General features: G+C 41.4%; 2 gene segments (V, D, J or C); both read left to right on the forward strand.

The window, feature by feature from the left end:
* Positions 1-417: 417 nt before the first annotated feature.
* Positions 418-1,246, forward strand: LOC120434321. The segment is given in 2 exon segments: positions 418-709; positions 863-1,246. Coding segments are annotated over 2 exon segments (420 nt in total).
* An 8,387-nt stretch (positions 1,247-9,633) lies between these two features.
* Positions 9,634-10,227, forward strand: LOC120434323 (the record flags this gene model as incomplete). The annotated part of the segment is given in 2 exon segments: positions 9,634-9,832; positions 9,923-10,227. Coding segments are annotated over 2 exon segments (351 nt in total), but the record flags the coding sequence as incomplete, so codon positions are not given.
* Between the last annotated feature and the right edge of the window lie 14,265 nt (positions 10,228-24,492).

Consider the following 24,492-nt stretch of genomic DNA (forward strand, 5'->3'; position numbering starts at 1 on the left):
GTGTGAACGAGCGCGTCACTGAGAAAAAAAAGAACTGATTCTGTTACTTTAACATGACCTGAAAGTTTCGCTGTCAGTGACTTTAATGAGGTTTGGGATCAGTCTGCAGCTCTCAGCCTCATGTTTCTGACAGCCTGGTGTAAGAAAACGTTTGGTTTCCTCACAGCTGTCACATTTCCTTGTGTCCTGTTTCCTGTTATGAACCATGTGCTGTTTAAACCCGAGCATCCAAATCAAAGTGCTGATATGTCCTCTCTCTCCTGCTTTCCTCTGAGTCCTGTAACACCGTCCTTCATCTTTTTCCTCCGCCCAAAGCTTTTCCAACGTTTCCACCATTTATATTTTCTTTCATTGCTCTTCTCGTGGGACCTCAGTGATGGAGAACATTTGGGTCGTTGTGCTTGCACACAGTGCAAAGTGCTCCATCCTCACAGTGATTCAAATGCTGCTAACAGTCTGTGAACCAGGAGGAAGAGGAAGTGAGAGAAGTGAACATCCAGCTCAAAGAGGAGACAGAGGGCGACATCATCCAGTAGGCGGTGCTCTCCTTCTGCACTGTGTTCAACCATTGTGTCAATAATAAGTGCTGCTGTGAAGAGAACAATTCTCAGACTGAATGTTGAACATCAGCTAGTTTCTCCTGTTGATTGAAACCTTGTTGTACAGATGGAACATTGGCTGTGGATTATTCTTGCTGCTCTTTTCTTTGGTAAGATACAAACATCAACATGTTTCCTCTGCACACGATTCACAACAAGGACAGAAAGAGGAGATTTAATCATTTTACACTGTGGAACTTTTCAATAACTTCAATCATGTTTATTGATCCATCTCTTCCTCTGCATGTTCTGTTCTTCCTCAGAGTGTAAAGGAGAAGACAAAGTGATCCAGGAACAAGGAGATGTCATTGCTGCTGAAGGAGACACAGTTACACTTGGATGTAGATTTGAAACAACAGACAATTTCCCCAGATTGTTCTGGTACAAACAAAAAGTAGGAAGTTTTCCAGAGTTTATACTACGACGCTTCTCCGGATCAACAGAACATGAAGACTCTGAGAGGAGCAGATTTACGGCTACGCTAAAAGAAAAGTCAGTTCCTCTGAAGATCCAGAAGCTTCAGCTGTCTGACTCTGCTGTGTACTACTGTGCTCTGCAGCCCACAGTGACAGGAAACACCAAAACTCTGTACAAAAACCTTTGGAGCAAAGACAACAGAATACTCCACAACATCCACTAGAGGGAGCCACACACTGTTAAACCTCTGTGTGGATATCTCTAAAAGTTGATTCTGTTCATTTGGACGTAGCGTTTTGTGGGAGAAACGTTTCATCCAAGTGACTTCTTCAGTCTCAGCTGACTGCAGGTTTCCCCAATCTTATAGACAGTCTGTGTGGATACAGACTGGATTCATTTCACTTATGAAGCAAAATATAAGAAATAACATTGATGTTGATGGAAACTCACACATCAACCACCCCTAATTATTATCATTATTTAAAGAAAATTATGGCAACTAATTGAACTGATGTATTTACATCATAATGTCTTCCTAAATGTAAGAAAATTACAATAATAGTAAATAATATATTATATTCAATTTAAATATTCGAAATTGTTGTCAATAAAGAAAACTGATACTTTCATGGTGTCTGCTGCTTTCTTCTTCCACTGAAACGCTCCAAATGAACAGAATCAACCTTTTGGGATTTACTTACCTGAATGTTTGCGCGTGCATCAAGACGTCTTTAAGAAAGAAGCTGTTGTGTTGTCCTGTCAGACTGTAACGATGAGCGAGTGGATTGAGTACTCGGGCTGGGCTGTTAGACCACCACAGGCCACACACAGCCCACTGTGATCTTAAGTGGGTCAGACCGGTGAAACTTTCTCTCAGTGAAAAGAAGTTACATATTTAACTCTTTTTCTACCTGATGTTTGCTGGCCGTTGACACTGTTTTTACACAGTAATTTACAGTAAATAATGGTTTAGTCCTTTAACAGCTGAAATGATTTAAGGTTGCCATTGGTCATTAGGCAGGATCATGATTTTGTTGCTTGAGCTGCCATTACTTATCCATGGCGTTATATATGTGTGGGAAAATAAAGACCCCCTGCTTCCACCATACTCGGTCTCACTGTAAATCCATTGGCAAAAGGCCGCCTTGACAAAGGCTCCCACGTACAGACATATGTCAGTTAATAACTGACATTTGAAATGATCTCGTAGGCCTAATGTGATGTGTCTGTACGTTTCTAAAAATCTAGACAACTAATCTGAGAGAAATAAGTCAAAACGTTCCGTTCATGTGAGGCTCACTGCTCACATCACACTTTTATTATTAGTGTTTCATGTGCATCGGTATACTGAACAAAACTTCTGTTAGCAAATGTGAAGTGTGGAAGATTTTTACAAAGTCTAAGCTGCACTGCAAAACTGCAGGCAGTAAGAGTTAGTCGTTAGTAATTCATCGGCCTTTTTAAAAGAAGCAACAATAAGTTCTGGAGCAGCTTTGGAAGGAACACATGGATGATGTAAGATTTTCATGTTTTAATCATTTTTATTTAAAAGAGTACATTTTCTTTGTTGCACATAATGGAAAAGTTTTCAAAACATTTGAAACCTTCATCATCCCAACTAGCATTAGTTGGGATGATGAAGCAACTAGCAACTTTGGTTATAAAGTGTGTTAACCACAGGAGGAGGAGTGACTGAGAGCAGAGATTCAGGGAGGAGCTGAGCTGTTACTGAACTATAGAAGAGAGAAAAACCTCCACATTCAACAGAGTTCAACACAAAACAAACTTTATGTTCCTCAACATGCTGTCATTACATCACTGTGTGTTTCCTCTGATTCTTCTCACTCTCACAGGTATGCTCACCTACACAGGAAACTATGTTCAATTCAAATGATTCATTCATGTCAATTATTTATTGGAACAATTCTAACATTTATCTGTTTCTTCAGGTGTCAGCTGTGAAGATCTCACTCCAGTCAAAGATGAAGAGTCCAGTTTAGGAGGCAGCACAGTTACTCTGTCCTATAAATACTTCCAAGCTGCAGTTTATGGTGATTATTTCTTCTGGTATCGACAATATCCAGGAAAACCACCAGAGTTCCTGATCTCTCACTCAGGGACAGGGGAGAAAATCTCAGACCCAGTCCCTGGAATAACTTTTAATGTGAGTGGCGATAAAACACTGATGACTCTTCAGATCTCCTCTGCTGCAGTGACAGACTCTGCTGTGTACTACTGTGCTGTGAGGCCCACAGTGACAGGAAACACCAAAACTCTGTACAAAAACCTTTGGAGCAAAGACAACAGAATACTCCACAACATCCACTAGAGGGAGCCACACACTGTTAAACCTCTGATTCTTGTGTCATTGGACTGATGACAAAGACAACAGAGAAATGAAGCAGTAAAGATCAGAGACAGAGACAGAGCTGCTGTGGAAGCACAAAACTATTTGATTGGCTGAGCTACTAAACTGGCCCCGCCTACTGAGGTTGAGCTCATCCAATGACATTATTTGTTGGTCATTGTGCTGCAGTGGAAGAACATTGTTCATGTGCTGTCTGTCTGGCTTTAATAACTCCAAAGACATGTTGCTGCACCTCTTTTTGCTTCTATCTCACATTATAGGTGAGTTTAAGAACAGGGATTAAAGTTTAGTTGAAGCTGCTGCATTAAGCAGATATACAGACTGCATTTCACTACTTTTCTTCTTTCTTTTTCCAGGACTCACAGCTGGAGACTCAATCACTCCTCAACAAACTGAAGTCACTGAAACAGAAGGAAAATCTGTCAAACTCACATGTAGCTATGAGACAGATGAGGAGTATGTACGCCTTCACTGGTACAGACATCATTCTGACCTTCAGGCTCCTCAGTTTATACTCTGGAAAGGGGCAAAAGACAGCAGTGGTGATGAATATATTCCTGATAATCGATATGAATCAGAAACATCACCTACATCAACTAATCTGACCATAACAGCCCTAACCCTGGCAGACACAGCTCTCTACTACTGTGCTCTAGAAACACAGTGATACAAAGTGTAGAAGAGGCTGTACAAAAACCTGAACACAGATATCTGACTACTCTTCAAAGAGGAGGGAAGTGGTATTCAAAGCACAGCTTCATATCAGATGGATTCTGCTAATTCCTGTTTTATCAGAGTCACTGTGGTTACAGCTGCTAATGAAACACTGTGGGAGGATTCACATGAGCAGCAAATCCACATCAACCACAAACCAACTGTAGGAACATTCAGACACAATAAAAAATATAACACTGAACACTTAAATAAATTAGTTTTATTTGGTGTTTCCACAGGTGTTAGTTCCACATCAGATATATGCTGGGTTTGTTCTCACAGAATTAAATTACAAAAACATTACACAAAGAAGTTTTATAAATACAAGAAACAATAAAATGCCTGGAAACATAATAGGATTATGAAACAAACCGAATGGATTCAAATGTGTTGGTTTCTTCAGAGGCAGCACGGTGGTTAGCACTGTTGCTGCACAGCAAGAAGGTCCTGAGTTCAATTCCACCATCAGGCCGGGGTCTTTCTGTGTGGAGTTTGCATGTTCTCCCCGTGTTTGCGTGGGTTCCCTCCGGGTACTCTGGCTTCCTCCCACCGTCCAAAGACATGCAGTTTGTGGGGATAGGTTAATTGGATAATCGAAATTGTCACTAGGTGTGAATGTGAGTGTGAATGGTTGTCTGTCCCTGTGTGTTGACCCTGCGACAGACTGGTGACCTGTCCAGGGTGTACCCCGCCTCTCGCCCTATGACAGCTGGGATAGGCTCCAGCGCCCCCCGCGACCCTGGAAAGGATAAGCGGAAGCGAATGGATGGATGGATGGATGGTTTCTTCAGTGAAATTCTTTTCATATAAAATTAATGTTTCTTAAGATTTGTCGGTGAGTGATGAAGATGTTCAAAGGAGTTAAAAACAAAGGTTAAATCCACTGGAGGTTTCTGAGTTTGTGCTGAAAGCTGTAACATGTATTGAGGTTTGGTTTTGGTGTTTGTAACATGCAGAGATATGAGAGGAGGAAGAGGCTGAAGGAGGAGCAACACTGTCACAGAGCAGAGCAGAAAAGGACTCCCACTGTCAGATACATTCAATATCTAAAGCATACAGAACAGATAGTGTGTGGAAGATGCTGTCACTGCATTACTGGCTCATGTTTCCTTTGTTTCTGATCACACTAACAGGTCGGTTAAAGCAGGAAGAAGAAATGTCTTTAAAGGATCTGTTTGCTAGAAATCACTGGAACAGGCGCTCACAGTTTAACATCGTCTTTAACAACATTTATCTCTTCCTTTAGGTGTCAGCTGTGATCAGCTCACTGCAGTCAAGGATGAAGAGTCCATTTTAGAAGGAACCACTCTTACTCTGTCCTACACTTACTCCCAAGATGCAGATCTCAATGATCATTTCTTCTGGTATCAACAATATCCAGGGAAACCGCCAGAGTTCCTGATCCACATATCAGGGATGAATATTTCTAGACCGTCAGAGTTTCTGAAATCAGCTGCAAGATTCTCCACAAAACTGTCTGGAAAAAAGCGTTTGGACCTTCAGATCTCCTCTGCTGCAGTGACAGACTCTGCTGTGTACTACTGTGCTGTGAGGCCCACAGTGACAGGAAACACCAAAACTCTGTACAAAAACCTTTGAAGCAAAGACAACAGAATACTCCACAACATCCACTAGAGCAGACCTTCCCAAAGTGTGGGGCCCGCCCCCTAGGGGGGGCGCAGAGCCATTGCAGGGGGGGCGCGGCATGAAAAGGGAAAAAACAAAACGCTTGGACAATGCTGGCACGGGGCTCCCACACAAACACAAAGCAGGAGATGAAGCATCGCTGAATATGTTTCCAAACCAACTTCATTCTAAGCCAAATATGGTGAAGCATATCTTCCCTTTGGCTTCACCTGCACAAGTGCAAAGGTAGGTCTCCCCTGCAGAATTTGTTTTCCCTGCGTCGAGAGCAGCGCTGGGGACAAACAGTATCCCACATTCTTGATTTTTAGTTTACAAACACTTGTTGTAATAACTAACTACTCCTGACATTTTGGACATGTTAGCTCTTTATGCAGTAAAGTTACAGCGGGATACAAATAATATCAGGCTGATCCTGCCACGATTTGTTCCCTCGGTTCAAATCACGGACAAACAGTATCCCACAGCTGTTCATGTTTTTAAACCCATTTTGCACAGAGAGGCATTTTTGGAAAAATGTATTGACAGCAATGTTGAATATTATTACACAGGAAAAAAAACAACTACATGTAAAATAATCACACCATGACGCCTCTGCCTTTCTAAATAGAGGGACAGTAACTGCGTGTCTCTATGTAAGCGTGTAAAAACTGAAGTCAGATTAACAGTATTTTGTCTCTATCTGCCATTCTGCAATTCATCTCCTGTAAACAATAACGTGGCGCACAGCGTGACGTGGAAAAGAGGCACATACCTTTGACGTTGCGTGACGAACTCTGTAATCCTCGTCCACACGTAAACGCAAAAAAGGAGTTTTAAAAAATCTCCGTTTTCGGTGATTCCAAACGCCGTTTACGTGTGGACGAAACAGTTTTCAAAATCACCCGTGTAGGTGTGGACGTAGCGTAAAAGAGTTAGTAGTTTATTTTCTTACTACCTGTAATTTATTGCAGATTACTTGTATTTGCTTAATTGTTTACTAAATGTTTGAGGTGTGAAATAAACCGCAATGGAGCAAAATATGGGTGTGTGTGTTTGGAGGATGTGTTTGTGCGAAGGGGGGGGCGCGAACCACTGCACTAGAGGGAGCCACACACTGTTAACTTCTCTGTTTTCTGCATTCTTTGTGATGATTGTAGCATCCCCAATTGAAAAGATGATCTCAAACCTATTGAACAGCCATGTCTTTTCCTCTTTCTGAGCTTCACTGTGTCTTTTTTAGCTCCCTGAGGCTTACCCATAGAGGCGGTGGCTTAGCCTCGTCCATGCCAAATCTACGCTCTTGATCTAAGCTACCATTCCTGTCCAAAATACTGGAGAGGATCGTTCTTTCACAACTTCAGCCGTATTTGGATGTGAATGCCATTAATGATAAATTTCAGTCTGCTTACAAACCCTGTCATAGCACTGAAACGGCGTTGCTCAGAGTCCAGGATGATCTCCTCCTGGTTGCTGACTCTGGATGCTTCGCTGTCCTGGTCCTACTAGATCTATCCTCGGCCTTTGATATGGTAGATCATAACATCTTATTAGCGAGGCTTGGACACACAGTAGGCATTAGAGGCACCGCCCTAGATTGGTTTAAGTCATACCTTTCTAATAGGTCTTTCTCAGTCAGTTTGGGCCTTTATTTTTCCTCTGCTGCACCTGTCTCCTGCAGCGTGCCTCAAGGATCTGTCCTTGGTCCCCTGCTCTTCTCACTGTATATGCTTCCCTCAGGCGCAATCTTTGAGAAGATTGCACATCATTGTTATGCCGATGATATTCAGATCTATTTCGAATTAACTGATGATCTTGCCATGTCTTGCACCGTTTTCGTGAGCGTATGCGTAAGGTCAAAGATTGGCTCTCTGGTAACTCACTTATCTTAAATGACAGGAAAACCGAAATCATCATGTTCGACAGTAATATCCCTTGTGGCCAACTCCGTGACGCCTTTGGTCGCTTTGCCAGTTACCTCTTCGGCATTGTTTGTGACCTGGGTGTGATTTTGGATAGCTTATTTAAATTCGACAAACAAGTGTTTTCTGTTGTTAAATCCTGCTTCCACCAATTTCGTCTTATTAGCAAAGCCAGACATTATGTCCTGCACCTGGAAAAGCTCATCCACGCCTTCGTGACATCTAGGTTGGATTACTGCAACTCCCTTTCATTATTTTTTATATGGTTTGAACTCTACTCTTCTCCATAGACTGCAAATTGTTCAGAATGCGGCGGCTCGTATCCTTACTGGTACGGTGTGTCTCCATTACCCCGTCCTTGCTGACCTGCATTGGCTTCCTGTTAAGTACCCTATTCAATTCAAAATCCTGCTGCTCACCTTTAGAACTATTAACAATAAAGCGCCAAGTTACCTCATTGAACGATTTAGATCGGGGTGGCCAACTCCAGGTCTCTACAGCGGGTGTCCTGCAGGTTTTAGATCTCACCCTGTGTCAACACACCTGAATCAAATGATTAGTTCATTACAAGGTCTCTGGAGAACTTCAAGACATGTTGAGGAGGTCATTTAGCCATTATATCAGCTGTGATGGATCAAGGACACATCTAAAACCTGCAGGACACCGGCTCTCGAGGCCCGGAGTTGGCCACCCCTGCCTTAGACCATACACCCCTGCTAGGGTACTAAGATCATCATCCCAGTCATTTTGGTACAGCCAAGTTTGCACGTTTGCCTTGGCTGCCATGAAATAAAATACACTATAATACAATTGTCTTTGACTTTGCACAGCATATAACAGTGAACATTGTAAACCTTTGCACTGCCGACTAAGCGTGACAAACTTATCGTGGTGCGTTAGCGCCCTCTGGTGGGTGAAAACCCTTACACTTACAGTCAGCAGCTTTATGCTCTGTGAAATAACAAATACACATGTACACAACAAAACTTTGATACCAACCTTGTTCCCTCATCAACCTGGCGCTAAGGGACCATTTGTGACACCTTAACAGCCATTTGTTTCCTGTTTCTTAACCACTGAGAACGCCACATTCAAGCTCGCGCTGTTGCTGTATAGTTTATGTAAACTGATGTACGACACCGTGTGGTTCTATACCTTTTCAAAGTAAAAGCATCAACTGTTTCCAAGCTGAATAGTAAGTACTTATGAGCCAATTTCCGATACAGTAAATATTAATAAGGTTATTTACACTGATAATTACACAGATTTAAATAAATAATTTCACAGAAACTTCATGTCAGTCAGAAAGTAAACACAGAAACAGTGACAGACAATCAGGTTTATAGATTTTTTTTCATATTATTCTTCCTCAGTAAAGTACAGTATAATGAGTAAAGCACAATACCTTGATGCTTTTTTGCCTTGGTGAATAAAAATGTAAATAAAAAACAATAAAATGAAATAGCTTGTTAAATTCATTGCAGCAAAATGAAGCAGTGTTTTAGTGCAACTGATTATAAAGTTTAAATATAACGCATGTTTATCATCAGAAAGCTCTTGTTCTCATAAAGAACTGCTATCAGGAAATGTCAGTGAGGTTTCATGACAGACACAGCTCAGCTGGAGGCAGAACAACAGAAGTCCAGAATAAACCAGTTTCATCCAGTATTTTACTCCAACCACAGAGCCAGCCTTCATGGTCATTCTCTTCATGTCTTGCAGGAATACAAGACATTATGTCAGCAGGGGGAATAACACAGTGTAATATTCACTTCCTATCTGATCTTGACTTTCAGCTACAGCAGAGTTTTAACTGTGTTTCTATTAAAAAGTTTTGTCTTACAGACTCTCAAAGTGCTGAACACTACAAGCCACACTCGCCCTTCACACACTGATGATGTGTTTAAGGACCACTGACTTTTCACTTTGTAGACTTCCTGCTGCCAATGAAAGCAGAGCAGCAGAAAGACGCGCTGAGTGTAAAGCTGTCAGCAGGGGGAATAACACAGGGCTGTGAATGAGTCCTGTCACTGTGATCAGGCTCCTCCTTCTAATCCACCAACTTAGTGTTGATGAAGACTAAACAGAGAGATCACAGCTTCTTTATACTTGCTGTAGCTCACAGTTACTCTACACTGCAGATATGACGCCTCTGTTCATCTCAGTGCTGCTGGCTGCTATGTGCCTCGGTATGAACACAACTCTGTTTCTTTGATATCAATCCAACATTGACATGATTCTTTAACAGCACACTGATACTGTTTGTTGGTGTTTTACAGAATGCAGAGCACAAAAAGACAACGTGCTGCAAGCAAAAGGAGAAGAGACTGCTGCTGCAGGAGGCACAGTAACACTTGGCTGTCTCTATAACAGCAGCTCAACAGCTCCTTCTCTCTTCGGGTACAAACAGGATGGAAACAACAGCCCCAAATTCATCCTGAGTCGTGTTAGCAGGGATGATGGAAACACAGCAGCTGAGTTCAAGGAGAGATTTTCATCCACACTGGATTCCAGCAACAGATCAGCTCCTCTGAAGATCCAGAAGCTTCAGCTGTCTGACTCTGCTGTGTACTACTGTGCTCTGCAGCCCACAGTGACAGGAAACAGCAAAACTCTGTACAAAAACCTTTGGAGCAAAGACAACAGAATACTCCACAACATCCACTAGAGGGAGCCACACACTGTTAAACCTCTCTAGTTTACTAGGATACAGACTACATTCATTTTCATGGATTTACCAACAAAACATTGTTTCTTTACCTTTTTATAAATAAAAACACAGTAAATATAATAAGAATCATCTGAAGTACCTCAAGAGAAGAAAAGTTCAGAAAGAAAAATACCCTCAGACCACAAATTACATTTTAAATGACTAATACACGATAAGATAAGATAAGATAAGATAAGATAACCTTTATTAGTCACACACATGGGAAATTTGTTTTGTTACATCAGAAAGTGCAAAGTTACAAAATCAGTCAGGTTCTTGCCCCTTTCTGTTCTTCTGCTAAGCCAAATATTCGAAATCTTGGAGTAATATTTGACTCTTCTTTGGGCCTTGACTCACACGTAAAATCTCTGTCTCGTTCCTGTTTCTTTCATTAAAGGAATATTTCTAAACTGCTACATATGGTCTCCTTAGCTGAACTGGAAAAACTCATTCATGCATTTGTGTCATCGCATTTAGATTATTGTAATTCCCTGTTTACCAGCTTGGATAAATCATCTCTTTCTCGCCTCCAAGCTATACAAAACGCAGCAGCCAGCTTCTCACAAAATACACTGCTGCTCGCCGTCTCCGCTCTCAGACTCAGAGTTTGTTGGTTGCTCCCCGGACACGTCTGAAGATGAAAGGGGGCGGAGCCTTTCAGTCTGTGGCACCAAGGCTGTGGAACAGTTTACCACCACAGCTACGTTTGGTTGACTCTGTGGAATCCTTTAAAAAACACTTAAAAACTTTACTGTTTAAACAAGCTTTCTGCTGACCAATGCTTTTTACATTTTTATATTTTTAATTTACATTTAAACTCTATACTGTGTATATTGTGCATTTTGCTATTTATCGTACTGTTTATTTTAATCTCTGTGTGCAGCGCTTTGTGACTACCTGTCTATGAAAAGCGCTTAATAAATAAACTTTACTTACTTACTTACTTAATTAGTTACTGATTACTGTTTTTGAAGTAACTTGACCAACACTGCTCATAATACAAGTCAGAGCTTTATATATATCAGGGGTCGGCAACCTTTCTGATGAGGAGTGCTGTTTAAAATTAACTCAGAAGTCAGTGTGCCATATGATTGCATTAGCAATAAATTTAATAACGCTCTATATTAACAGTTACACACTATATAGAACCACTTTATAGAATTATATTTGTTCGCAGATGTTGGCAGCTATCAGCGAATAGTTATCAGCTATTTTGAAACAAAAAAAGACTTTTTATCCATAACAGCAAATGAACTGTACAACAGAGAATAAAAATGCTATTTATGGTCTCCTCACAACAATGATAAGAAAAATAAACTGGGCCAATATGGTATGTTTGTTAATACAGAGACACACATGTTAATGTGATCTCTGGTCTCCCACTCAGAGACACAGGTCTCCGAGTGTCCAGCATTCAGACAGCTACCTGAGGTCACTCTTCCTGTGAGAGAAAATCTGCTCACACAGATATGTAGAGCCAAATACTGTCAATAAGGCCTCTGCAATGTTCTGAAGACAGTTAAACTTGTCAGGTAGTGATGTCCAGCAGGTGAAAATGCAGCTCCATGAACACGCACAGCTGTGGATTCCAGCTGCTTCGATGTCGCATTAACTGGCATTAACTCAGCCAGTTAATGCGAGACAAATCTAGCTGCTCATTAAAGATTTCTGGTTTGATCAGAAAAGAAAACATTGGTCCATATACCTGAAAGTCTCAAATATGCATTGTGAATTCTGTCTCGAGTCGACAGATGTATCCGTGTATCTCCGTGGTGTTGATGCTGTGCTGAGCAGAAAGCTCCTGAAGCTTTTGAAGTGTCGGAATGTGGAAAGCTAACAACGTCCCTCTGACCAGTAGGCTAAGTTATTTTTGGCCAATTACAAGTTGAATCTGGTAGTCGGGGTTGTTAGCTAAGATACCGTCATTAAGAAGAGGCACAACTAATGTGTCTATGTGAGCTAATTTGCGATGTGCACCGCTGGCGCGGCCATTTATTTTTTACTGCACCTTCTCAGATTAACTCACTGCGTGTCGTGCCCAGGGCTGAACTGGGACAAAAAATCAGCCCGGGCATTTTGACTACAGACCGGCCCACCAGGTATTAAAGCCATAAAGCCTTTGAATGAAAACAAACACTGTTGTGACAGTGATGTATAGTCTTGTTGGTATATGTATGATTTCTATACATTTTACATCAGATGAAAACTTTGGTTGTGAGCTTCAGATAATTATTTAATAACAGCCAGACATTTTAAATGAAAATAAGAAAGTATTTCTTTGTGCCCCCCTTTCCCTGTTAATGCCCTACCTGGCCCCCTGGCAACACTTTGCTAGACCCGCCCCTGCACAGTTACCAGCTGTCAGCTACATAGAAAAGGATCCTGGTGTTATTTGTCTCTCAGAAACAGTTCATAACTTCCCTTCAACTCATCCATGTCACCTAAAAGGTAAACCTGTTTCTCCATCACCTGTTCAGCTCTGATGATTCAGTAAGGACATCTCCTGGTTTCATCTGCATGTTTCCCTCTCACCAGATAACCAAACCGATATCATGACCAGCAGCTTTACAGCTGTGGCTCCAGCAAACATCAGCTGATACTAGAAAGTAATATTAAATAAATTCTAACAACAGCTGATCAAGCTTAAACGTGCTGCTGTTGTTTAGTGCGACATCCGGCAGTTTCCTCTTTCTGGCGCAAAGTGGGCGATAAACAAACAAGAGAGAAAAGCTGATCAGCTGATCATTGATCAGTTTCATGATTGAAGTAGAAACAGGAGAGGGAGGGGGGAGAATGAGAGAAGAAGAAACAGCTGCAGCGTAAAGACAGAATAACTCCAGCTTTGTGTCTTTTTCATTGTAGCTGAAGTCCGGGACAAACTGTGTTTCTTTTCAGCTCAATACGAAACGCGTAATATTTTCTCTGAATGCAGGACGATTCTGTTTTTTACGGGATGGTTGGAACCTCTACTAACTAACCTTGTGAATAAAATAAAGTTCACTATCAATAACATCACAGCACCCACCCAGCTGTGTAGAAACTCCGTCATGCTAGCTAGTACGCAGTACGAGTTATTGTAACTGACTGTAAAAAGTCAGCATACCGAAAATAAACTCCACCTAAACTTGGTTTATATCTGACCCAGATAGACTGCAGGTCATAACTTCTTACCTGAAGTTTAGTTCACCTGACACTCAGACCGGCGGCCGCCTCGGGTCTCTGCTCCTCCTGCCTCCCCTTCCCTCATCCACCCGCTGGCCTCCACCACTTGTTACTGAATCTGTGGAAGCTCCACCATAGCCACCACCAAACAACTGAGTTATTTTTACACACCGACCAGCGTCTGGCCAATCCACCACCTTCCATTGTTTATACCGTTACAAAAAAAAATAATCATCGGCCCACCAAGCAAATGCCTGGTATGCCCGATGGCCAGTCCAGGTATGGTCGTGCCATCAGTTAACCCTTCGCGTGCCAACTGTGGCACGCGTGCCTAGGGTTGCCGACCCCTGATATATATATATATATATAAAAGAAAGTTGTGTTTTCAAAATTGGAGAGTAGACTTTATCAAAGTAGATGTCTTTCTGAAAGTGCTGTAACTAAGTTTAAGAATATAATCCACCCACTGTTATCATCTTCAATGCCCTGTACCAACATAGAGCAGAGCAGCTATCTGAACGCTACTCCAACAGAGGTCGATTATCTTGTTAATAATTTTACCTCCTCACTACGTACGACTCTGGATACTGTAGCTCCTGTGAAAACTAAGGCCTCAAATCCAAAGTCCCTGACTCCGTGGTATAATTCTCAAACACGTAGCCTAAAGCAGATAACTCGTAAGCTGGAGAGGAAATGGCGTGTCACAAATTTAGAGGATCATCATTTAGCCTGGAGAAATAGTTTGCTGCTTTATAAGAAAGCCCTCCGCAAAGCCAGAACATCTTACTATTCGTCACTGATTGAAGAAAATAAGAACAACCCCAGGTTTCTCTTCAGCACTGTAGCCAGGCTGACAAACAGTCAGAGCTCTACTGAGCCAACCATCCCTTTAACGTTAACTAGTAATGACTTCATGAACTTCTTCACAAATAAAATTTTTATCATTAGAGAAAAAATTACCAATAATCATCCCACAGATGTAATATTATCTACAGCTACTTTTAGTACCATCGATGTTAAGTTAGACTCTTTTTCTCCAATTGATCTTTCTGAGTTAACTTCAATAATTACTTCCTCCAAACCATCAACGTGTCTTTTAGACCCCATTCCTACAAAACTGCTCAAAGAAGTCCTGCCATTAATTAATTCATCAATCTTAAATATGATCAACCTATCTCTAATAATCGGCTATGTACCACAGGCCTTCAAGCTGGCTGTAGTTAAACCTTTACTCAAAAAGCCATCTCTAGACCCAGCTGTCTTAGCTAATTATAGGCCAATCTCCAACCTTCCTTTCATATCAAAAATCCTTGAAAGAGTAGTTGTCAAACAGCTAACTGATCATCTGCAGAGGAATGGCTTATTTGAAGCGTTTCAGTCAGGTTTCAGAGCTCATCACAGCACAGAAACAGCTTTAGTGAAGGTTACAAATGATCTTCTTATGGCCTCTGACAGTGGACTCATCTCTGTGCTTGTCCTGCTAGACCTCAGTGCTGCGTTTGATACTGTTGACCATAATATCCTATTAGAGCGATTAGAACATGCTGTAGGTATTACAGGTACTGCACTGCAGTGGTTTGTATCATATCTATCTAACAGACTCCAATTTGTACATGTAAATGGAGAGTCCTCTTCAGACACTAAGGTCAATTATGGTGTTCCACAGGGTTCAGTGCTAGGACCAATTCTGTTTACATTATACATGCTTCCCTTAGGCAGCATCATTAGAAGACATAGCATAAATTTTCACTGCTATGCAGATGACACGCAGCTCTATCTATCCATGAAGCCAGGTAACACACACCAATTAGTTAAACTGCAGGAATGTCTTAAAGACATAAAGACCTGGATGGCCGCTAACTTTCTGCTTCTTAATTCAGATAAAACTGAGGTTATTGTACTCGGCCCTGAAAATCTTAGAAATATGGTATCTAAGCAGATTCTTACTCTGGATGGCATTACCTTGGCCTCCAGTAACACTGTGAGAAACCTTGAGTCATTTTGACCAGGACATGTCCTTCAACGCACATATTAAACAAATATGTAAGACTGCTTTCTTCCATTTGCGCAACATCTCTAAAATTAGAAATATCCTGTCTCAGAGTGATGCTGAAAAACTAGTTCATGCATTTATTACTTCCAGGCTGGACTACTGTAATTCTTTATTATCAGGATGTCCTAAAACTCGCTGAAAAGCCTTCAGCTAATCCAAAATGCTGCAGCAAGAGTACTGACAGGGACTAGAAAGAGAGAGCAGATTTCTCCTGTTTTGGCTTCCCTTCATTGGCTTCCTGTTAAATCCAGAATTGAATTCAAAATCCTGCTCCTCACATACAAGGTCTTAAATAATCAGGCCCCATCTTATCTTAATGACCTTGTAGTACCATATCACCCTATTAGAGCACTTCGCTCTTGCACTGCAGGCCTACTTGTTGTTCCTAGAGTATTTAAAAGTAGAATGGGAGGCAGAGCCTTCAGTTTTCAGGCCCCTCTTCTGTGGAACCAACTTCCAGTTTGGATTCGGGAGACAGACACTATCTCTACTTTCAAGATTAGGCTTCAAACTTTCCTTTTTGCTAAAGCATATAGTTAGGGCTGGACCAGGTGACCCTGAATCCTCCCTTAGTTATGCTGCAATAGACGTGAGGCTGCCGGGATTCCCATGATGCATTGAGTTTTCCCTTCCAGTCACCTTTCTCACTCACTATGTGCTAACAGACCTCTCTGCATCGAATCATATCTGTTATTAATCTCTGTCTCTCTTCCACAGCATGTCTTTCATCCTGTTTTCCTTCTTTCACCCCAACCGGTCGCAGCAGATGGCCGCCCTCCCTGAGCCTGGTTCTGCCGGAGGTTTCTTCCTGTTAAAAGGGAGTTTTCCTTCCCACTGTCGCCAAAGTGCTTGCTCATAGGGGTCATATGATTGTTGGGTTTTCTCTGTATTTATTATTGTGCTATCTACTGTACAATACAAAGCACCTTGAGGCGACTTTTGTTGTGATTTGGCGCTATATAAATAAAATTGAATTGAATTGAAAATTGGAGTTCAAGTTATTTTTCCTTCCAATAGTGTTAACATACTACACAGGTCATGAAGAAGACTCTTTTTACATTTTCATTGTAAGTGGGCTGAAGCAGTTAATTAAAAGTAGTCTAACATAAATGTAAATGCTGTAATCTGATTATTTTAATAAACATGTAACTTGGATGGATTCGATGCTGGCGTGACCACAGTGCACACGTCTGCTGTTGCTCACAGTGGTCCAAGGGACGCTCAGGGAGTTTGTGTGTTCGCTCAGACACATGAAACATTAGAGGAAACATTGATTATGAGTCCAGTCCAGTTTATTGTTCAGATGAATATCAAGGTTCCTGTAGCTGTCCACAGCCTCAATGTCCCAACCTTGAATGTTTAGTGGTTGCAGTCGAGGATGTTTGTGCCTGCGGAAGTCTACCACCAGCTCCTTGGTTTTACTAGTGTTGATCTGGAACATGCCAAAACTGTTGAAATTTGTCAGACATCAATATGAGAAAGCAGCCCTGTTATTGACACATGACCTCTTCCTTTCATTTAATCTGATATTGTAACAGAACCTGCAAAGCACACAGGGAGACACGGCCAGAGCCAACCATCCACAACTCATGGAAATGATCAGTGGGAACCAGCAACAAATAAATTCATCCAGTTGTTGTTGTTCTTTTGAGGATATAGACATCGAAACTGATAGAAGTACATTTTTTTATTGAGTAATACATAAATGAAAACAATAAAAAATGTTTTCTTTGTTATGCTTTAGGCAGTAAGAACTATATTTCATGTATTTACTTGAAACAGGTGCTCTATTATTGTAGGGCCTACCTTATGTTGGGGTTCAGAGATTCTTTTATTGTTACCATATAATCTGTCTTATGATAAATGCATCAATAACATGTTCTACAGTATTATTTTATCAGTAATATTTCTTATGGGGTTCATAATGCATTGAATATGTTTGTCATCACATTCATTCTATTCACAGGTTGAGTTCATTCTATACACATTGCATAACTGTGCTTGTTTAGAGTTGATGTTCCATCCAAGAGGGTTTTAAGCTTCACTGGTGAGAGTGTCCAGGTGATACATGTTGAGGGAAGATGAGAACATAGCAGGTTAATTGCATGCATGCTTACAATACACATATTAATTTAGTAGCAGGCCTGAGCGAAGGCCCAAGTGTCTTCTGCTTCTTTTTGAGACCTGCGCCAATTCAGTCTACTTAGTGATTGATGACGAGGGTCAATTATTAGCTTTTAACGATCCCGAAGCTTGAAGTTTATTACCTTAAAAGGCAGGTGTTATAGAAAAGAGAAGTTATATGACTGTTTATAGTTATTAAGATGTACGAGATGCGCTCATGTCTGCCAACAATGTATTTTTGACTTGTATTGACGTGTATGTGTGGGCGTTAATTTTCTATGCTATAAAACCAGCATTTGATGAATTTTTGTCAGAGGAAGGCATATGCTGATGTTTCCTCTCCTGTGTTAATAAACTCATCGTTTGATTGCATTCGTCTGGTGCCTCCGTCGTTTGTTGTCTGGTCTGCAGTTGATTGATCTCGCTTCACTTACAATGTGCTGTATAAAAAAATTGAATTGAACTGAACACAGTTTGGGTGAGGTTGGGATACAGCAACTAAACCATTTGGATAGATCTGTTAGGTGTAGGCTGTGTGCAGGCAGGAATGGTGGACCCATAGTGCAGACGCTCGGAGGCAAAAAGGTGAACTCAAAAAAGGTAACAAAACTAAGACTTCAAACATAAACTCAGGCAAGCAGACAAAACACACAGCATAATAAATGGTAGATCACAACAATGACAAACTGAAACACAGGGCTTAAATACATAGAGGGAGCAATCAGGGAATGGACAACAGGAGGGAAACACAGCTGGGGCAAATCAGAACTGACGAGACAAGGAAGCGTAAACTGAACACGTTGAGATAAGACAGAGACCTTCAAAGTAAAACAGGAAACACATAACACAGACTGAACTTACAGACACAGACACACATGCAGGCACTACAGAGGGAACAGAGACGTGGGACCAGGGCAGACACAGACACTGACTGGACACGGGGATATAGCGGACAGGGGAGACAGCAACTAAGGATTACACAGAGACAAACCATAAGACATGACTCTAACAAAAACCCAAAGACTAGAAATTATAAATAATATAATAAACCCAAAAACCCTGGGTCAACGACCCAGGCATCCTAACAAGATCTTCACATATCCTCTGCCAGAAGCTCTGGACAGGCATACAAGAACAAAAAGCATGGATATAGTTCTCAATGGTATTGCCTTTGCAGTGGGTGCATGTTTGAGTCTACAAGAACCATTTGTCCTGTATAGTGTCGTCTGTGGAGAGTTTTTGTATTATAGAGTCGTAAGATGGGGCTTTTAGTACTTTTGAAGGTATGTAAGTATATTTGTGTCCAGAAGTATTGATCTGGATTCATGGAATGGTCAACAATCACCAATATTTAACTTCTACATTTTCAATAACAATTTGGGAATAAAGAAACTTTAAAATTATGTTAGCCAGATAGGTATTTCTAAATTCAGTTGATTGAGATTAAAAGTGGCCAGTGTTGGTGTGGTTCAGTGGGTGAATGTGAGGCCGTGCTGGACCTGGACGTGCCTGAAGGCTCACAGGCAGCTTGGCTGGAATTCCAGGACCAGACGAGACAGGAGGGACCTCTGACCTCTGGCAGAGATGGCGCAGGACCGGACAGCGTGCTGACCTCTGGTGGAGATGCAGCTAGACCAGATGGCAGCGTGGCGGTTGCCAGTTCAGCTAGTGGCGGCATGGCAGCCATGGCTGGTTGAGATGGTGTTTGAGTTTGCAGTTGAGAGTGGAGTGGCTTTCCTGACCCCCAGCGGAAACAGACAGCTGTAAAACTCAAAAAACAGTTTTATTTATTATCATCTATCGTCCACCTGGGCCTTACACAGAGTTTCTCTCTGATTTCTCAGACTTTTTATCGGATTTAGTGCTCAGCTCAGATAAAATAATTATTGTGGGTGATTTTAACATCCATGTAGATGCTAAAAATGACAGCCTCAACATGGCATTTAATCTGTTATTAGACTCAATTGGCTTCTCTCAAAATGTAAAAGAACCCACCCACCACTTTAATCACACTCTAGATCTTGTTTTAACATATGGCATAGAAACTGAACATTTAACAAATGAGTTTTTAAACCAGCAGAGATGTAGGATATGTATAAAAAAAGTGTAGACAAAGTATTTACAGCATGAATCATCTGTGGACTGAAGCAGCACAGAGCTGAAATATGAGCTCCCACCTGAAAGTGAAAATGCTGCTACTAGTGTGTAAAGAGGAGGAAGTGAGAGAAGTTCAAACCCAGATCAGAGAGGAGGAGGAGAGATTCAGGGAGGAGCTGAGCTGTTACTGAACTAGAAGAGAGAGAAACCTCCACATTCAACAGAGTTCAGCACACAAACCATAAACTTTACCTTCATTCAACATGTTGTCTTTGGACTATTATGCACTTTCTTTACTGATTCTCACCATTCTAACAGGTACGTTACAATCTGTGTGTTTAAAGAAATACATTTGAATTGTGATGATTTATAAAAGTATCAAATATGTTTCTGTTCCTTTAGGTGTCAGCTGTGAAGATCTCACTCCAACCAACAAAGAAGTGTTCAGTGTAGAAGGCAGCACAGTTACTCTGTCCTATAGATTATCCAGAGAAGCAAATGGAAATGATTATTTCTACTGGTATCGACAATATCCAGGAAAACCACCAAAGTTCCTGATCTCTCATTTTGGAACAGGAGAGAAAATATCAGAACCAGTTCCTGGAATAACCTTTAAAGTGAGTGAAGATAAAACACTGATGACTCTTCAGATCTCCTCTGCTGCAGTGACAGACTCTGCTGTGTACTACTGTGCTGTGAGGCCCACAGTGACAGGAAACAGCAAAACTCTGTACAAAAACCTTTGGAGCAAAGACAACAGAATACTCCACAACATCCACTAGAGGGAGCCACACACTGTTAAACCTCTGATTCTTGTGTCATTGGACTGATGACAAAGACAACAGAGAAATGAAGCAGTAAAGATCAGAGACAGAGACAGAGCTGCTGTGGAAGCACAAAACTATTTGATTGGCTGGGACATTAAACTGGCCCCGCCCACTGATCATGAGCTCATCCAATGACATTATTTGTTGGTCATTGTGCTGCAGTGGAAGAACATTGTTCATGTGCTGTCTGTCTGGCTTTAATAACTCCAAAGACATGTTGCTGCACCTCTTTTTGCTTCTATCTCACATTATAGGTGAGTTTAAGAACAGGGATTAAAGTTTAGTTGAAGCTGCTGCATTAAGCAGATATACAGACTGCATTTCACTACTTTTCTTCTTTCTTTTTCCAGGACTCACAGCTGGAGACTCAATCACTCCTCAACAAACTGAAGTCACTGAAACAGAAGGAAAATCTGTCACACTCAGATGTGACTATCAGACTAGTGATAGCAATGTTTGGCTTAACTGGTACAAACATCATTCAGACCTTCAGGCTCCTCAGTTTATACTCTACAAAGGAGCAAGATCACAGAGTGGTGATGATTATATTCCTGATAATCGATATGACTCAGAAACATCTTTTACATCAACTGATCTGACCATAACAGCCCTAACCCTGGCAGACACAGCTCTCTACTACTGTGCTCTAGAAACACAGTGATACAAAGTGTAGAAGAGGCTGTACAAAAACCTGAACACAGATATCTGACTACTCTTCAAAGAGGAGGGAAGTGGTATTCAAAGCACAGCTTCATATCAGATGGATTCTGCTAATTCCTGTTTTATCAGAGTCACTGTGGTTACAGCTGCTAATGAAACACTGTGGGAGGATTCACATGAGCAGCAAATCCACATCAACCACAAACCAACTGTAGGAACGTTCAGACACAATAAAAACTGTCAAACATCCAAAGCTGCTCATTTACACTATTTTATATTTAGTGGATGAGGACATGCAAAAATGCAGCAGAAGCAAAGTAAACAGAGTAACAGAGGTTTATCTCTTTAAGTTAAAATCTCTCACATGAAGCTAAAAGTCCAACCAGGAAGACCATCTCATGCTTATTCCATTTATTCTCTTTGAACTCATCACATCAGATGATGATGCTCTCCTTCAGGTGTGATGAAAACATCAATGTCCTGCTCTCATTTTTCAAAGTCTTCCCCTCTGTGCTGTTCTTAGTTTTCATTTCAATGTCAGATTGATGCCCTCCTCCACCCCCCACATTTCATCAGGACCAGAGTCTTTGGGTCCTTCCACTGAGCTCTTCAGCAGTCCTGCTCCACCACCACATGAGTCCAGGCTCCCTCTGATCTAAACACTGAGGACCGCTCACACATTTCTGCAGCAGCAGGGAGTTTCCAGTCAGCAGAGTTCATGAGTTCACATATTTTCTTTCACAGGGAACTGCAGCAACATTTCAACATCACATCTTCTTTAGATTTTATAATCTTACAGAGATTATAAAAGACAAAAGTATGACTTTGGACGCAGGATTATACAATAGAAAACTTTAAATCTGATGAACCAGCAAAGACAGACTCCACATAGCTGCTGTAAACCAAGAAGAAAACACATGGAGGAAACCTGACAGCATTACTGTATATGTGTGAAACCAACAAGGCAAAACAAGCAAAGAGTAAATATCAAATATATCAGGAAGTGGGGACAAGGAAAGGGGATTAGATAGACGGGGAAGCATCAGAAACATGAGGAAATACTAAAGAGAAGAAAAACAGAGGAGGAACTGTGAATGTGACAACCTGAGAGATTTGAACTAAAGACATGCTGGAACAGTGGGGACGTGATTTTCTCACTTTATTGTTTTGTACAAGAATATTTAAGGAATTCACACAGCTCAGTCAGACAGCATGTGGTCAATATAATGTCACTGGCCCATGGTCAATGAAGCTGATGGAGGAAATTAGAGATGACCTGGAACCTGTGATCAGAACCAGGTCCTGCATTTTTAGCTTCTGAGCTTGATACAAGCAGCAGAAATTAACAGTTGGTCTTCTTTCTTTTATATTCATAATCTTTTGACAAACAAACATTTGTGTTAGTTGAAATTTGGCAACTCAAACTGGTGCTGCTTGAAAGCTAACTCTTGGTCTGGTTTATGTCCTGAGTCCAACACACTGATCATGAGGAAGTTTTGGATTTTTAATGAAGGGCTTTCCCCTGACGCTGCTTCTTCAGGAAATCATCTAATCTATACTTATTATCTGTCCTAATGCAACGTTTACCTGCAGGCCAGGTTTGACACAGCATTGCTGAGCGGCCTCATTCTTCTGCTGTGAGTCAGAAAGAAAATGATCTCTCAGTTCAAACTTTGACACTGGCAGTCCCATCAAGACAGTGAAGCAGGACACAAACAGCCTGAAACTGTGACCTACTCCAGTATTTCAGGGTTCCTTCCAACTAATGTTAGATAGACTTTAAAAAGCACAAAACTTCCATCCAACAACCAAACACAAGCCCAGGTTTGGTGCAAAAGTGCAAACAGACAGAACCCGTTCCAGGGAAACAACTCTCTTGTCCACCAGGAAAAATCCCAACATAAAGGCATCAAGCTGGGGGAAACAGATGTATCCACCCTTGGGTTATCGCCAGGGCCTCCAACTTTGGCTGCCACCTAACCCACATTGCTCTGGTTGTCTGTGGTCCATCCACTCACAGAGTGCCTGGCTGCAAAGCACGCTCTGTGGAGCCCCTCCCCTGGGCCTGGTCCAGCTTAGAGCCTCAGAAACCCCATCCCACGTACCCAGACATGGTCCACTGGTCAATGCAGCATGGATGTCTTCTGATTTATTCTTAGTCTTACCCCTCACTCAGGACCAGTGTGCATATAGGGACCCTACCAGGGGCAAATTACCATTGAAAACAGAGCTCCTGGTATCGTTTGGCATCATATCCCTCCACCATGATAAGGTGGGGATTCGTGGAGGAACATTACATCAAGTAGTTCCTGAATTATCTCTAAACATGTTCATGAGTTAATCAGTGAAGAAGCAAACATATCACCTGTGTAAAGGAAAGTGAGCCTCATTCCTGTGTTTGTTCTGGCATATTGTGAAACCAGTTCGGTCAGTTTCTTTTCAGGACACTGGAAACCTCCCAAACAGCCAAAGCAAAACCAGTTTGGTCCAAAGAATTCAGCCTTCACGTTATCTTCAAGAAAAACAATTCTAACTAGATTCCAGCTTAGTATAAAAGAGGACCCAGTCAGTCAGTCAGTCAGTCAGTCAGCAGGTGTCTCCAGTTCAGGTAAAGTTGAGTCCTTCTCTTCTGAGCAGTCTGAGCTCTTTAATCAGAGGACAACCAGGACTCAGCATCTCTGCTGTAAGTCTCTGATTCTTCATTTCTCATTTGTCTTAGCAGCAGCAGTAGATGTTGTTTCTGTTTTACTTTGAAGGAGGTTTTTCTTTCATCTGTCACATCAGAGATGGAGAATGTTGCAAAGAAAGAAGACATGAGAGGAACATGATTATTTTGTTTTCATATTGTGAAACATCTCGGGACAGAAATTAAATTATTCAGATTTTATGTTAGTGAAAGTGTTAAGTTTGCAGTACTGTGGTAAAGCTGAGAGGGGTAAACTTGGACTGGTGAAGAGTAGCTGTGCTGCTTGCATACATTTAATCAGAGATTGTTTAACTGTAAGGTGCTGTTTGAGTTAATTCACTAAATTCTATGTTTTTAGGTTTTTCATGGTGGCTAGAAGCTGGAAATATGTAACATCTGAATTCGGTCGGTTAAATCCACAAAGAGCAGCTTCAGCTGATCACAGCCTGGATACAAAGAAACACTGAGTGGAGCTACAGTGTCTCATTTCCAAGTCCCCCACGCTGCCCCACTGCACCTGGGCTTAGAGT

The sequence above is a fragment of the Oreochromis aureus genome, linkage group 18, assembly GCF_013358895.1.
Source record: "Oreochromis aureus strain Israel breed Guangdong linkage group 18, ZZ_aureus, whole genome shotgun sequence".
Classification (NCBI taxonomy): Eukaryota; Metazoa; Chordata; class Actinopteri; order Cichliformes; family Cichlidae; genus Oreochromis; species Oreochromis aureus.